The 16,537-nt window shown below is 43.9% G+C and overlaps 1 protein-coding gene across 1 annotated transcript; it reads left to right on the forward strand.

Annotated features, from left to right (window-relative positions):
• The first annotated feature begins 572 nt into the window (after nt 1-572).
• LOC136481897 (protein LOWER TEMPERATURE 1-like) lies at nt 573-8,903 on the forward strand. The gene is made up of 6 exons (XM_066479179.1): nt 573-758; nt 869-914; nt 2,858-2,981; nt 7,443-7,522; nt 7,929-8,029; nt 8,669-8,903. The coding sequence occupies exons 1-6, from the start codon at nt 588-590 to the stop codon at nt 8,705-8,707; spliced, it is 561 nt and encodes a 186-aa protein (XP_066335276.1). The 5' UTR covers nt 573-587; the 3' UTR covers nt 8,708-8,903.
• Nucleotides 8,904-16,537: the final 7,634 nt, after the last annotated feature.

Consider the following 16,537-nt stretch of genomic DNA (forward strand, 5'->3'; position numbering starts at 1 on the left):
TATTTAGAGATCAAATTAAAAAAGTTGTTGGTTTTTTTTTCACTAATCTCTATTCCTATCAATTTAAAGGATACAAAGAGACTCTTATGCCCTATTTGATCCCATTCTCTAAACTTCAAAACTAGCTATAGAGCATTTTAGCTCACTTTTGAGCTCTAAAGCTCTAATATGAGATGGGCTAAAATTTAGAGTTAATTTTTTATCACTTATTTAGAGCTTTGGCTCTAAAGTTTAGAGGAGAAAATTCAAACAGATCTTTATAATTGTTCTAATCGTAGAGTTTGAGCACCCAGTACATTTGTAATGTAATAAAATATATTTTCTCCATTTTAAATTATAAGACGTTTTGACTTTTCTAAATATATTATTTTTACTGTATATCTATACATATAAAGCTATGAATCGAGAACATCTTATAATTTTTGAAATGGTTTTTAAATGGAGGAAGTAATAAAAAAAATAAAGTCGATAAAAAAAAAGTAATTATTGGGAGCGAGGTTCCAACCGTGTGGTGCCCACCAAAAGGAGTTTAATAAAGCAAACGAAAAATGAGAAAACAGCAAAGAAAAACACAAGACCTATTCCCCATGGCGACCGAAGAGGGTTCCGGTGGCGGCGGCGGCGGCGCCGGAGCCGGGGAGAAGAAGAGCTCGCAGGCGCCTGCAAAGCCTGGAGCGGGCGGCGCCGGAAAGTTCCTCGCGGGGTTGCCGTCGCGCGGCAACTTCTCCTCCGGCTCCGGCTCCGTCTCCTCCAACCTGGTACAGACCCTCACACTGAAAACCCCCTTATTGTACATTTGTACTTTCTTCGCGCGTTGGCGCGGCGAGGTGGGTTCTGAGCCCGTTCTTTCTCGCTGTGATCTGCGCAGGGAGGGTTCAGGGTTTACGTCTGCGAGCACAGCACGGATCCCCCAGGTCAGTGGATTTTCGTTACGATTCTATGGAGAATCCGCCTTACATTTCTCATTTCCCTTTGCTTGCTTTTTTTTTTTTTTTGAATTTGATAGTTCTAGGGGTGTTAATGTTTACTGTGCTCAAATCCATGGAATGTTTTGCTCTAGGGTACAAGGGTTTGCCTTCTGGACTGAAATTGTAATTTCGCCTTAAAATATGTTTTACGCACTTTAGTAGTGTAGAAATAAGTAAACTTTAGCCTTAGCAATTCTCGTTTTGCTTTCCATGGTGGGTGAAGGCTTTTGTTATTCTTTTTCAATGCAAGATGTGCATTGGGTTCTCTGGCTACCTGTCTAATTACAATGACTTGCTCTTTGGTTTAGTGGATTGCTATTTGGATTAGAAATGGTAATCTTGTGCATAATATGCTCAAAATGTATGTGACTTGATATCCTAGTGTTTGCGCTTCAAAGTATGAATTTGTTGGATGCACTGCTAGTTTGAAATGTTTTCAGTGTTAATTTGCTCTTGGGACTATACATAACAAAGCTGTTGGCTTTAGCTTCTTGTCACTTCCTTATGAAGCGGTCTTAGTTGAATGCTTAAAAATTGATGATCCGTTCATCCAGTTGGGTGTTTTCCTGCTTACTACATGGCAGAAACTTAAGAGTGGCATCTTCATGATCCAAGTTCTTCATTGACATTGTAATACTTTGCATGATATATTGGATTTTTGTATGCATGATCTTGGTGCTTTTGTCTTCTACTATATTCATTTTTTGGTCAGTCTTTGCTCGTTTGTTCTGATGGTGGAAAGATTGCTATGAATCTTTCATTCATGCAGAAGGTCATATTCTAGGGCTTCTAAAATTTCTCTCTTTAATTTTAATTAGAGTTCCAATGAAAGTATACATGGAACTATATGGTCTCAGTTAAAGAACTGATAGGGCGTAGTAGATCTAATAAGTTGAGTTAGTTGAGAAAAGCACCTTTATGGTTGTTCATTTGATATGTTCTGTAGGTTTAGAGCCTTCTAGTATTGTTTATGTTTTCTACCTAAAAAAAACTCGACCGGCGGGGAAAAGACCACCCTCATGGCATTAGACTAGGAAGAAATTATCAGTTCCCCGGCCGAGAAAATCCCCGGACCCCTGCCCCACCCTTACACAGCGCACCTTTAACCAACCGTTACCCTGGGGATGGGCTGGGGTGGGCCGGACGCACGACCTGTGCTTTGAGTGGTGACAGACGAGGGGATTTTTTTTAACCCAGCCTGAAATTCGCTCCCATGGGGAGTCAAACTCAGGACCTGGGAGGTGCTGCCGGGATTCTCTGGCCAACTGGACTAGAATCCTTTGGCTTTATGTTTTCTGCCTAATGGTCCTTTGGTACATACTGTAAGTCGCTAGTGTTTATAATTGTGTATAGTAATAGGAAACAGTGACTTTAGACTGTCCTCTAAAGTTAGTATTTCATTGAGTTTAAGTTTGAGTGATGCATCTTGTCTAGGGACACAATGCTTACAACCAACCTTTTTATTATTATTTTCTTGTCATGGAGTCACTTGTCATCCATAGAAACATGTTTTTTTTAATAAGAGACGTAAGATATGGAACCTTTATCAGGGAAAAAAAGTTGAACTCTTGTAGGGTCCCAAGTACTATTCAAAATTACATATATTTGTGGCGAGCCACATTTGCTACTAATGGTAATGACAAACACGTACAAAATTTGTGTGATATCTGTTGGATATGTCTTTAGCTTGTTTAACCTGTTTATATTTCATCACTATATAAGGGGTTTTCTCCATGTTACCACAGCTGTTAGTACCTATATATTTGGGCCTATTGCCCTAATCCTGTATACAAATGATACGTAACAATACCTAGTTACCTACAACAAACTGTTATGTTTGTGCCAATTTAAGTTTTTTATTTGACTGGTTAATCTCTTTGTTATTTTAGAAGGACAAGTTATAAAGACGGATTCAACGAATATTTTAATCAGGCATCTCCAGTTGAACAAGCAGAAGAGTGAGGGCAAAGATGCGGATTCCAGGACTCCAGGGGAAAACAACAGAGGGAAAAGGTAAATAACAAAATTATGCAAATATCTTGATACAAACATTCTGTGCTTGTGTTGTATTAGCAATGTTTTCCTAAACGCTAAACGGTAAACAGCCGGTCACCCTTCGTTTAACGTTTAGACTGTTTAAATGGAATTAAACGGTCTAAACTGTTTTATATTATTTTCCAAAAATATATATAATTATACATACATGCATGTAAAAAATCAAGTGTTCTAACAAATATACATGTTCTATGCACATAAGTTAATAAGTATTCTAATTTATGGCACAATAGCAAGACATCATTCACTCCACATTCACTGATTCACATGACAATTAAAACATGGTGAACGAGAGAAATTACTAAATGAGTCAAATTATAGACAATAGCATGGTAAATCATAATGGACAACTGTGCCAGTTGTTTAGCATGGTCTTCAAATCAGTACAATAGTGCATAGCATCACATGTGTACATATATTCAGATTACAGAATGTCTAAATATCGTTGGCTATCGCTGCACAAGACCATAGACCAAAGACAAATCAGTAAATAAGCAAAATGACCTATTTTTGTCAAGGTGTCAACTGTCAAGTTCTCGGTTGAGTTGTCAACACTCAGTGACTCCCACACATCAGGTCGTCACATGTCAGCTTGTTTATTCTTTTTTGTATGAATCTGCAAAAGCAAATTTAAGTTTGGTTACCAATCTGAAGTGACAAGTTCACTAGAACCAATGTAATCATCAGCTCCACATTTTGGTTCATTTGTATCTCTGTCAATTTTCCCATGACGTGCTGGCCCATTGTAACACAGTGAAGACTGAAAACAGAGATTGTTTTTTTTTACAATTAACAAGCTGTCAGCAAACTCCGCCTATGGTGGGGCGCCTTTGGTGTCCCAGCACAGCAGGTCCCAAGCCCTGGTAAAGGAGGAGGGTTGTGTTAGGCGCGGCGAGCCAATGTAAAAACTTAGCCACTTTAATGGAGATGAAACCCAAAAAATGAACCGTGACTTGTGGCTCTTGGTGGGTTTCAACTCTAGCCTACCGCAACTTGCTTGGGACTGAAAGGCTATGTTGTTGTTGTTGTTGTTGTAACAAGCTGTCAGCACAAGTATGGAAACATGGTGCAGCATCAGCACCTGTTGGAGCATGGAAGCCCCTTTAAACAATCCATGATCATAAATAAATTTGTTGGGCGAATAGTGAGCAGTAGGTGCAATCATGAAACTAGCATATACCAAAAAGATAAACAACCATGAGTTGGGACAGGAACTCACAGATCACAGATACTCTATATACTATTGGACAGATATTTTTGTCTCACACTTACTCAACCAGTTAGTGTACTATATTAAATGGTAGACAAAAATGATGCGTCAGAGCTGGAACGATCAATACAGTGGCTAGCTGGCAGGCAACAATTTCCATTAAGCTAGTGTGCACGGAACTCAACATGGAGAATCACAACCAAAATGTACATGCATATCCACTCAGAATTTCAGATCCATATAACATGGAGTACTAGAGAGTGGACATTGGAGGAGCACCTTTGAGTCTGTCGCGGTCAGAAACTTGTAGTAGTCGGAGGACTAGAGGAGGCCACACGCCGTCAGCAGCTCACCGCGGCCGGCGCCGGCGCCGGCGCTGGCGCAGCTCGAGGTGCACGCGGCCACGGGATGAGGACACTCACGCCCAGCCTCGGCACAGACCCAAGCATGATTCTTTTCTTGACACCTTCCTGGAGAGCAAGGACAGAGGCGCCCGGCTTCACCGGGTGGAGGATGAGAGGATCGATGGAGTGTGGCGGCCGATCAGCAAGCGCGGTCGCGGAACTGAGTGACGGCGGGGGCATTCTCGCTGTTGAATAGGAAATAAGGAACCCTAATGCAACGAATTGGGCGAAGATTAGGCGCGTGTTCTGGGCGTGAGTTTTGGTGGACCAAAAATTTCGGAAATTTTCCTCCCGCTCTCGGACCTGTATCCTGAACGGCCCGTTTAGTCGCCCAGGTCCGTTTAAGTACGTTCTGTGTCGCCTGTTTCAACCGTTTTTCAACGTTTACGACCATGTAAATGCCTGTGCAGTTTAACAGGCCGAATAGATGCTAAACAAGACAGTAAGATCCCGTTTCTGTTTACCAGACCGTTTAAATGGTCTAAACGGCCGTTTAGGTGAACACTCTGTATTAGCCCCTAGTTTTGTGTATGTTCTGTTAGTAGTTAACAGATACATGATGTTGCATGGATATAATTTCCTTTTTTTTTAGCATTCATGGATATAATTTCCTTGCGCATATGAAATTGCTAAAATCTTGTTGCATTGTCAGTACTTCTGTTGGTCCTAAGGATATATTTTTTCTTGAATTACTCGTCATAGGCATGAATATTGATAGTCGTAAGTTACTTAGTTACCTATATTTAATATTCTTTCATATCCTTCATCAACACCCATTTATTGTTCCATGTTTGATGCTCCTGAATTCTAAGTAATGTTTACTTTTCTGTATAATTCCATTGGAATCAACAACAACCAAAGTTCAAAAAAGCGCTAAGCCCTAAGCGAGCGGTGACCCGCCGCTTAGAGCTTAAGCGGGCTTAAGCGTACAAAGCGTCGCTTAAGCGTTTTGTACTGTAGCAAATCAGATTCATGTAATAGGCTGTGAACTTGAGAAGTATAAATAAAAACATACCTTATTTGATCTTATTCCTAGACTTGTAGAGCTGAGCAATTGTTGGACTTGTACAGGTACAGCTCAGCAATTGTTGGTTTCATGTTGTAATGTTCCTAACAGTCACAGATATGGGAAACATCAAATGTTGATTAGGTTCATAAAACAAAAAATATACCTCATGATTAAATATTTATAAACAGATAAGGTGAATAGTAATGGCAAGAACACTACTACTTAGTTCATAAGAACATAACATTGCATCTGAAGTTCATAAACCATAGTTTCAGGTCCTACTTAGTTCCAAATTAAAAGATACATCATTGCAGCCCACTCATGAGCATGACAGTACAACACAACTGATAAATTGATAAGGGAAGGGACATAGTGAAGAAGTCAAGCAGAGGCAGAGGAGCTCACCTTGCCGAGCGTGGGGAAGAGAATCGAGAGGACGACACCGGAGATGGGGGCGGCTCAAGCTCGACCTTGGGGAAGAGACGTCGGACTTGGGGAAGAGACCGACGAGCTCGACCTCCTCCAGCGGCGGCTCGAATCAGCAGTCGGCGGGCGTCGAGCGTCGGTCTGGCGTCGGCGGGTGTCCCGCGTCGGTCTGCGGGCGTCGGTCGGCGGGCGGCGGCGGGAAGTCTCTTCTGCTTTTATCCCCTCCTCTCCCGCGCCCCGAATCGGGTTCCGCACGGCGCGCGCATCCATCTCCTGCGCTGCTTTCCCGCGCTGCCTTTCCCGCCCGGTCGCTGGCTCGCTGAGTGGCCGCGGAGCAGGGCTTCCGCGGTGCCTTTCTCCGCCTCAGCGGCTTCCACGCGCGTCCATGTCTGCTGAAGCGCCGGCGCCGCTTAGGGGCCGCTTATGGCCCGAAGCGAAGCGGCAGCCTCCCGCGTAGCGCTTCAGCGCGCTTAAGCAGCCGCTTAATACCGCTTTTTGGAACTTTGACAACAACAACATAGCCTTTCAGTCCCAAGCAAGTTGGGGTATGATTCCATTGGAAGAAGTGATTAAATACAGGTTCAAATAAATCATTATGGAACTACCAAATGAATCATTATGACCTCATAGGGGCAAGGCCAAACACCTTGGATTGGTTTACACAATATTTTCATGCATAGGCTTGCTGGCACTACCAAATATAGAGTGCTTCATTCTGTTCTATTTCCAGTACTACAATTGCAGTATGTTCTCATTGGCAATGTTTCATGATTAGAAGCAGTGCATTAATGTTAAACGAGCTGTGCCTTCAATCCGGACAAGGTGGGTCAAGATGGGAAGGCTGGGTTTAGTAGAAAATTAAAATTCATGTCAGAAGATAGTTCTTCTATGTTTGACTATTGTAGACATTTGACAAAAACAATTGGAGGCATTTCTTAGATTGATGGGCGCTTATTGGGATGGTGGCGATAAATGAACATAGATGGCCTAAACATTTAGTCTGAGGGGTTATCTCCTTGAACATAAAAGCAAGTTAATGGAAATGGCATACAGAAACATGTGGATTCTTCTTTACAAATTAGTTGGTGCTATTTGTAGTTTCTTATGCTATAAATATCAATTTCACTTCAGCAATCTACTAAAATAAATTAGTCATCAGAAGTTGATAAATGCTGATTGCTGATAATAACTTGTCGCTTGATTATGTCCTGATATAAATTAGCTACTTGCCTACTTGAGATTTACACATACCTAGTTGTCAGGACCTTTGTGGAGCTTCCTTCTTTATGGGTGCTTAACTGCTTATTGGCTGGATGGTCAAACTTTGCATAAGTTGACTTTCAAAGTAAATTCTCTTTTTATGTTACCAGATCTGCTGCCAGAAGTTTGGATGTCAACAATTCAGCAAAGAGGGCTAACTTGGGTACTTCCTCTGGATCATCAGCCTGTGGTAATTTTTCTTCGCCTGAACCCTCTAGTTGTATTCATCATCCAGAGGTTGTCTCCTTTATCTTTAGCATCTTAGGGAGTAGCGAGCCAATAAAGAAATAGCAGCTTCCCCTGTTTTCAACGAAAGCCATGTATTTGCCAGTTGCTAGCCAGCTTATGGAAGTTTCTACTTCAAGTGATAACGAAATCAGCACATAACCAGTTATGACACATATAGCATTATGATCTATCTTTTGTGTGTGATATTTGTGTATGTTCTGGAATCTAGATATTCATTAATAGAGTTTCAAGAGAATAAAAGTCTTTTTTGAACAATAAGAGAATAAACTATTGTACTCTTGTTTTTCTCCAACCCCAGCATAACTAGCTATTTTTTCTTGAATCTTAGAGGTACTTTCATTTTGCAGAAGAAATTTCTGGCTTTTCACAGCACACACTGCAATCATTTACAGTGGAGAGGTTACGTGCACTTCTACGACAAAGTGGTCGATCGACCAAAGGGAAAAAGGCAAGTGAAACCATTTCTCAATCTTGTTCTGAAAGGGATTTTTCATTTTTTTTTAACGTCCTAATGAGTAGTGCATCGTTTGATTTTGTGCTCCATCTGTAGACTGTATTCCGAAGAATTACACTGAATGAACAAATATAGATTCTCCATACATATTCATCCCCTGAAGTCGTTACCAATGCTCTTACATTTTCATTTTATATGATTAGTGCCAGTAGGTTATGGCCTTTGTGTTTAATATTTTCATTATTCTTCAAGGCCACCAAATGAAGGGCGGGCCTGGTGCAAGCGGTAGAGTCTTACCGCCTGTGACCGGAAGGTCCCGGGTTCGAGTCGCGGTCTCCTCGCATTGCACAGGCGAGGGTAAGGCTTGCCACTAACACCCTTCCCCAGACCCCGCACAGCGCGGGAGCTCTCTGCACTGGGTACGCCCCATTCTTCAAGGCCACCAAATGTGGTGTTAGAAAAGATATTTTGTAACAAACAAATTCAGTTCAGTGTTATTCTGTATTCTATTAAGAAAACCTGGGGGCAGAAGAAAAAAATCAGCTAATTTTCTCCATGCCTATATTATTCATTTTATGGCCATTATTTCACCCTAGAACCAATTCAAAGTGTGACTGCATTTTGCTTTTGCAGGATGAACTGATTGCTCGCTTACGGGAGTCACAGGGCTGACATCAATCTCGTCCTTGTTTGGTCAACCAAACCCCTGTAGGCAGGGTTACCACCAAATGAGTATTATCAGGCTGTACTTGTCAGTGGCCGTTCTGTCTAGATTTAATCCAATGTAGTGGCATATGTAGAGGTTGAGACTTTGTCGGACCTTATTATACTCAGAATTTGTTAAGTAGCTGTTATCTGTCAACCTTCATGAATTCCCTGTTTTCTCATACCCGGTAGATTTAGAAATGCAGGTATGTGAATTCAATGCTAAGGTGCATTTTGCATCTGCTCTTTTTGCTAAGTTAATTCACGTCTGTATTCTGATTGCCGAATTCTTGTGCCTATCTTTTTTCCCTTTTATTTCGTTTCGACCGTAGTGCTGCAAATTAAAGATGGCAGCAGTCACGTCAGCGGTGTTCCAGTTAGATATCTGCTTGACTATATCCTGGAACAGCTATATGGTGGTGATGGTCCAATGTTTTGGTCAGCTGTCATCTCCAATATCTTGCAAAGATCATTTCTGCCAGTTTTCCAAATGATTGAACAATCTCACCAGAAAAGCAAAACTGATCGTGAAATGAATATATATATCGTCTACCACAGTTGTCATACTTTTTACATTGAAATGCCACTTGCCGCATCCTCAGTATTTGGAGAGACTGCAAATCTGCAATTGACACCTAAAAACAAAAGGACAACGTGCTGGTTAGTGGTTAGACAACTAATAGTTATCTGAAGCATCTGAACCGACAAATCGAGGAAATAATTCGAAATAGCTTGGGCTATGCTCATGGCTCCATTCTATTTTTTTAAGGTGTTTTTGTGACTTTTCTTATTGCTCTGGTCATGAAAAAACGACGTGCAATATTTTTGCAGTCGAATATTCCTTATTTTTTGAAGAAAAAAAAAGAAAATTCCTTCTAGTGTTCTATATATATTCCCCCCCTACATTAAGAAAGTCATATTCCTTTGCATGACCTAGCAAGATCATAAAACATTGCATGGATAAGAGGAAAATACATTGGCAGTCCTCAAATTTGACGTGGGGTATCATTCAGGTCCCTACACTATCAAAGTGTTATTTCTGGGTTATGAACTTAGCACTTGTTATCATTTAGGTCCAAACGGGTCCTAACCCGCTCTATACGGTGACTTGACATGCTGACTGTGCATCCAACATATGGGGCCCACTTGTCAGGCTTCTCCTTTGTCTCTCTCCTCTGTCTCGAGCTCTCTTCATCCACGAAAAAATGCCGGCAGCCGCCGCCCCTGTGCCGCGACTCCCCAGATCACGCTGCCGCCCCCAGCGCGACGCCCCCCTGCCCGAGCCCCCTCGGCTCCCTCGCCGCGCCCCGTTGCCGCTCCCTCTAGTCGGCCTCACCGCTGCCGATGGAAATGACGAGCCGGTCCAGGTCCCGACGCCGCCGTGGGTTCCCGAGCTGCGGTTGCCTCCAATTAGGAGCTGCATCGGTCGGCCGCGCACACCAAGCTCAGGCACACGCGGCCGTTTTCAAGGGCTGGCTCGCCAACGACATCGCGCGCAGGCTACACTTTGGCCCCGTTCGCGTGCCCTGTACAGTGTTTTCCTCTCCTAAAATCATCTGGATTCCTCCAGATTCTTTCGTAATTCCTCCGGAATTCCTCTAAGCGAACCGGCCTTCGTCGTTTCCGACGCCTTCTGGAACAGGGTCATCTCCGCCTGCGCCGTCTACGACAGGGCTACGCCTACTCTTCTGGAACAAGCCCATCGCCGTGGAGAGGGGCACCACGACGGCTTGGACCGGTCATGCTATATCGAAACAAGCTTGCATGCATACGAGCATGACCAATCTGAAACTGACATGATCTATAAATAACATTTTGATAGTCGAGGGACCTAAATGACATCTCTCGCCAACTCGAAGGGTCACCTATGAATTTTCCTCCATGGATAATATCTTGCTTTCTGCAAGGGATTCGATTATCTCGGAAGCACAACACACATATAGAATGGATCTTTGTATCCATCTCTGACAGGTAACAAGTTCAGTGCGTCATGTTTATTGAATCGGTGGAGATCAAACCATACAAATCAGGCATAAAAAGAGTTTTCTTTTGTCTTCCACCTCCTGCCTTCTTAATAAAAAAATAGCATTATTGCTGTATAATCTCTGGCAAATCAGCAGCAGCTTGAACCATCCTTTCTCTCAAGTTTTGTTAGCACAAAATGGTGTTGTCTGGTCATCTGAGACTGGAACAAATGTTTCAAATGGGCAGGCATTGACCGGTCCATCTCATTTTCCTTTTGTGCCACGGCTGTAGCCAATGAGATGTAAACAAGTGCTTCTAAAACTGAGACTAGTACCATATGCAAGTGCAATCTACAGGTTTTGGGCTTTGACAGAATCCAACACAGACACTGGTTTTTTTGGCATCCGATTAGTTTGTGGAAATGCTATACGCACTAACAACAACTCACATCTCTGGAGGATGCCTGCACAGCTTTTACATCTTGTAATAACGCCAAGATTCGTTGCATACATGTGGCCATGCATGTAGTATACATACAGGGGTGGCGGCATTAATTCATTTTCTAATTTTTTTTCTTTAGGTGGTTGTTTTGGATATGTCCCGCCTGCCTTCCCTACAGTTGCAGATTTGATAACTGAACAAGTGTCTGTGGTGGCCCCTCCTTGGCTTGTTGGTATTGGGACAGTTCTTCTACCCATGGATCAGGAGTCAGGTCTTGCAGAGATGCTAAGTACGCCATGGATCGTTTTGAACTCCGGATCTCCGAACAAAGTACATTCGGACACTAAATATTAATATTTTCTTGTACAATGTTTGACTTTTCGAAAAGTGAGAATAACAATATTTGTTGGCCGAAGAGAGTATGTCATATTTTCACCACACATATACACATCAAAAGTGTAGGGGTTTAAATATATGAAAGGGAATTAGGCTTTGCGTGGTTGAATGTATTATCGAGTTACACATGAACCTATGAGATTTTTTATGTTTATTAATAGTTTAAAATGGTATTTTATTTTAAATTTTACCTCAGTTTTTTTTTACTAACCTCTTTGGCCACGCCGAGCTTCGTGACGTGGCACTAACTCCCTGTTGCCTCACATGAACCCGCGGCAATGCTGCCATCGTGGCATTCCCATGCCCCCCCCCCCCCCCCCCCCCCCCCCCCCCCCCCTGGCCTGCATGGTGCGTGTGGACCTAAACCTGCCGCGACAAATCTAGCTTGACAAGAGGAATGTAATGGTGGGATCCATTCTTCAATCTACAAAAGTCGATAAATTTGGCTTAACGGTTTTCGAAACCGGCTAAGCCAGTTATGCTAGATAGTTCTTCCAAATTCACATTTTCTTCATCCGGACTCTGAATCGGACTGGGTTGTCTTAGCGAGAGAAACACAATGATAGAATCCACATTATGCATTTAATTTTGACAAAGTCCTAAGACCTTGTTACATGTTTCTGCTGTGGGGCCAATCTGTTTTGTCTATATTTTGCTGTCAACAACACCATTGAACGGTGTCCATACGTGAGCAAAATTTACCTAAAATATGAATATAAACATGGAAACTAGACTGTTCGATTCACATCCTTTTTGTTCCCACACTTCGCATGTACATGTGTGGTATTACCCAGTAGTGGAGCACGCTTAAAATTTAGGTGGGCAAAAGGGGCATGGCAAACGTAACTTAGGGCCAGTTTAGTTCCCAAAATTTTGCCAAATTTTTCAAGATTCCCCGTCACATCGAATCTTTGGACGCATGCATGAAGCATTAAATATAAATAAAAAATAAAACTAATTACACAGTTTAGACGAAATCCACGAGACGAATCTTTTAAGCCTAATTAGACTATGATTGGACACTAATTGCCAAATAACAACGAAAACCGCTACAATGCATTTTGTCAAATTTTTTGGCATCTAAACAAGGCCTAAATGAGAAGATGATCTTACCGGCTCGCTGCCAGGTGTGGCGCACCCAAGCTACAAAACTCCTCTCTGAATCTTTGCCCCTTTCGCCGCTTTCCACTCCCAGCTTCAGTGCACTAGTACAACACTCGACGAGACGGTAAGGATCAGCGCCGGTAGAGCTGTACACTCGAGAAGACGGTGGGGAGTGAGCACACGAGAGAGACCAAGAGAGGCGGCATGGACTTACTAACGTTTGTGAGGTTTTCTTCTCCTATTTACTTTCTGTTATCGGTGTCCATCCGCTCGATTGCTAACGCTCAAAAGGCTGCTACAGCCATGGGCCTGGGAATGTGGAAGGGATTGTGGGGAGGGGTTGTTTCTTGTTGCCTTAACTTGTTGATAGCTGGAGCTCCGCCTCTCGAGTTTACCTAAACTTATATAGGAGTATATATCATCTAGCTAAACTTGTTTCTAAACTTACTAACTGATGGGTGTGGTCCTCCCATGCGAGATCCAGCGTCCAAGTAGAGAGGGCGAGAGAGAAGCGGGAAGTTTGGGACAAGAAACGAGCGTTAGTGGATCGAAAATGCTATCCGTCCCGTGACCCGCGTCCAGATGCGGCTCCAACACGACCGGGCTCCATCTCCTAAGAACAAAAAAAATCACGCTCCTCATCCGCTCATCCGGAGCAACCGGCCGTCCCGAGCCCCTAAGGCCGTGACACAAGATTCCGCCTCTGACTTTGAGCGCAAGCGCCGAGGCCGAGCTGCCAGAGAGGCACCTCGCCGGCCACTGCCACGCGCCCTCGCTGGCGCATCCACTGCGCCGCTCGCCTTCTCTAGCTGCCCCATCCACCTCGCACCTTCTCCAGCCCGGCGGCCTTTTTCAGCTCGCCTTCTCTAGCCCAACGGCCTTCTCCAGCGTGGGTACGGTGCGCCGCACCCAGCCCCCATCCGGCGCTCCTCCGTGCCCCGCGTCGCGCCCCCATCCACCTTGCGCCATTGCGGCCATGGCGTGCACCATGGCCGCCCGCGAAGACACCGCGGCAGGAAGGGGAGGCCTGCGCCTGGATGTACGCTGGGCAGCTCTCGATGTCCCGCTGACCCGAGCTTGTTGGCTGCTGCAGTTCCTCACAAGTAGGTCGTGGTCGCCAGCGATGTCATGTTTCATGCGTCGTTTCAAGTGTTTCATCTGAATGTTTCAAAAGTAAATCTGGGATATCGCATATGTTGCAATGACAATATACGTATATTGCAAGTGTATATTTTAAGTGTTCAGATGTTTCAGACGTATGTGTTCAAGTGTGTCCATGTGGATGTTGCATATGTTACTATGGCTCTACCCGCATGTTTGTTTCATATGTTTCATACTTATGTTGCAAGTGTTTCATCTAGATGTTGTAAAAGTAGATATGGATGCTGTATATATTGCTATGCCTATACACGCATGTTTCAATCGCATTTTCAAGTGTTTCATCTGTTTCAGACGTATGTTGCAAATGTTTCATCTAGATGTTTCAAAAGTAGATCGGGGTGTTGCATGGCGCGATCGGTGACTATCGGACAGCGTCCTGCCACAGCCATCTGTCGCTGCTGCTGGGACACAACCGTGGGTTAACCCAGGTGGGTTTCCCCCATGCGGGCATAGGGTGCTAGGTGGGATGCAGGACGTAGGGCGTGGCGTCTGCGTCTGGACTCGACATCTCGTCCGGACGTTTGGGCGCTATGCCTTCCATTAGTGGATTTATTTTACAATGAGACTCACCATGTGGACTCCCTATACACCTAGTATTACATTCTTTTGGATAAAAGTGAGGACCCATAATTGCATCCTTTAATAGATGGGAGGAGCAGTACCGAATACGTACCATTGCATGGTGTCGCCCCTAGCAAGTGCATGAGACTATCTCCAACAGGACTTACCTAAACACGAAACCCATTCCATGGTTTGGGTCACGCACAGCGAAAGGGTCAGGCACCCAAAACTTCCCTTTTCTATCAGCGAAGGCAAAAGAAGAGCCCCCCGAGCATGGAGCTGGACGCCCGACAGATTCCGTCATCCTCACAAGTCACGACCAGCACGCGTACAGAAGGAGCTTCTTGAACACGTGCCCCAGCCTGACTCCTCCACAGTCCCCACCGCCGGCCAATTTCTCCAGCCAAGGCACCTCGCCGACCTCCATTCCCCCTGAATCACATAGCAAAGTCTAGATTGCACTTGCTTTGGCCCATCCAGCCGTCACACCAGCCCCATGCCACGCCGCCAGTCGCCGCACGAGGGAGGGGCCCGCGATGCCAAAGAAGATGGGCATGAACTCCAAGGTAGAGGCGGCCCGCGAGTGCCGCTCGGCCATGACCGCTAGGAGCATGCCAAGGAGGAGTAGTACTGGGTCGAGGCCAAGGGCCCCAAGTCCCGCGCCACGCGCCGCCAGGAGGAGGACGCTGAGAAGCGCGCCGAGGCCGCGGCGTGCAAGGCTGAGAACTGTCGCCTCGCTGAGGCGGAGGTTGCCGCCATCACCGCTTCCGCGTCGGAGCCATCCAAGGCCACTTCCTCGTCGACGCCATCCAAGGCCGCCACATGCAAGGCGTCCCGCGTCGCCACCCCGCCCCCCAAAGTCACCGAGGCCGAGCTCGCGTGCCGCCACGAGGAGGAGCGCCTCTGCCTCGAGCGAACGCCGAGCTCGAGCACTTTCCTCTTCTTTTCCCTCCCGCGAAACGGTTGTGCTGGCGCGGCAGAGAATTGGGTCGAGGAGAGAGACAAAGGCATATTTGGGTTCCCACTCGACTCCGACGCAAATTGGGTCTTTGGTTTGGGTACTCCGTTGGACCGTCATTTTTTCACCTAAAGCAACATGGACGACGCATATTTGGGTTTGGATGCCGTAATGGCTAGGCCGTTGGAGACAGTCTGACACGCAGTAAGATAGTACTACCTTGTCCCAAAAACAATGCAACTGTGAGTTTAGTTAACTTAAGTTTGATTGAGTTAAAATAATATCAATGGTTAAGACTCTAAATATAGATTATAAAAAATATATTTCATAATAAATCAAATAATAGCCATTAATATGATAAGCATTAAAATCTTTTTTTTATATAAACTTAATCAAAACTTGGTATAGTTTGGTTGATCGTTGTTCTAACATTGAATCTTTTTGAGATGGAGAGTGGGCACTCCCTCCGCCGTAAAAGGATGCAATTCTCACTTTTCAAGGATTCAAACGATTTAAAGTTTGATCAAAGTTATATAAAAAATACTACATTTATGATACACAATGAGTATACTATTAAATTAATTATAAAATACCCCTTCATTCTAAATTATAAGACGTTTTTGGCTTTTGTAGATTTATAGCTTTTGCTATGCATTCAGCTATAGTGTATGCCTAAATACATACTGTAATTAAAGTAATGTGTATAAAAGTACCAAACTGTCTTATAATTTGGGATGAAGAAAGTAAATTTTGAAGTAAATCTAGTTGGAGACATAAATATTAATCTATTTACTATAAATTTAGTCAAAGTTAAATATATTTGACACACACAAATTTCGTAGGTGCATCTTAGACGAAGGGAGGAATAAGCTAGGTCACATTATTACATATCACCACCCTATACAAACATACTCCAGTCTACGTGCCGGCTTGGTGCCGACGACCATGGAATGCATCTGATTAGGGATGAAAATGGTACGGATATTTTCTGACCATATTTGAAACCGAATCCGTTTAGAGGGGTTGAGATCTGTTCGTATCTGAGTCCGGATATCCAACATCCGATACCGTATCCATATCCAAATACTCAAATCACATATTTATAATGTCGATATCTAATCGTATCCTATCCAGTTGACACTATCCGTATTTGAATCTGAATTCAGACAGAAATATGAAAACAAATATAATGTCCTAACCGTTTTCATTCC

The sequence above is a fragment of the Miscanthus floridulus genome, chromosome 9 (assembly GCF_019320115.1).
Source record: "Miscanthus floridulus cultivar M001 chromosome 9, ASM1932011v1, whole genome shotgun sequence".
Classification (NCBI taxonomy): Eukaryota; Viridiplantae; Streptophyta; class Magnoliopsida; order Poales; family Poaceae; genus Miscanthus; species Miscanthus floridulus.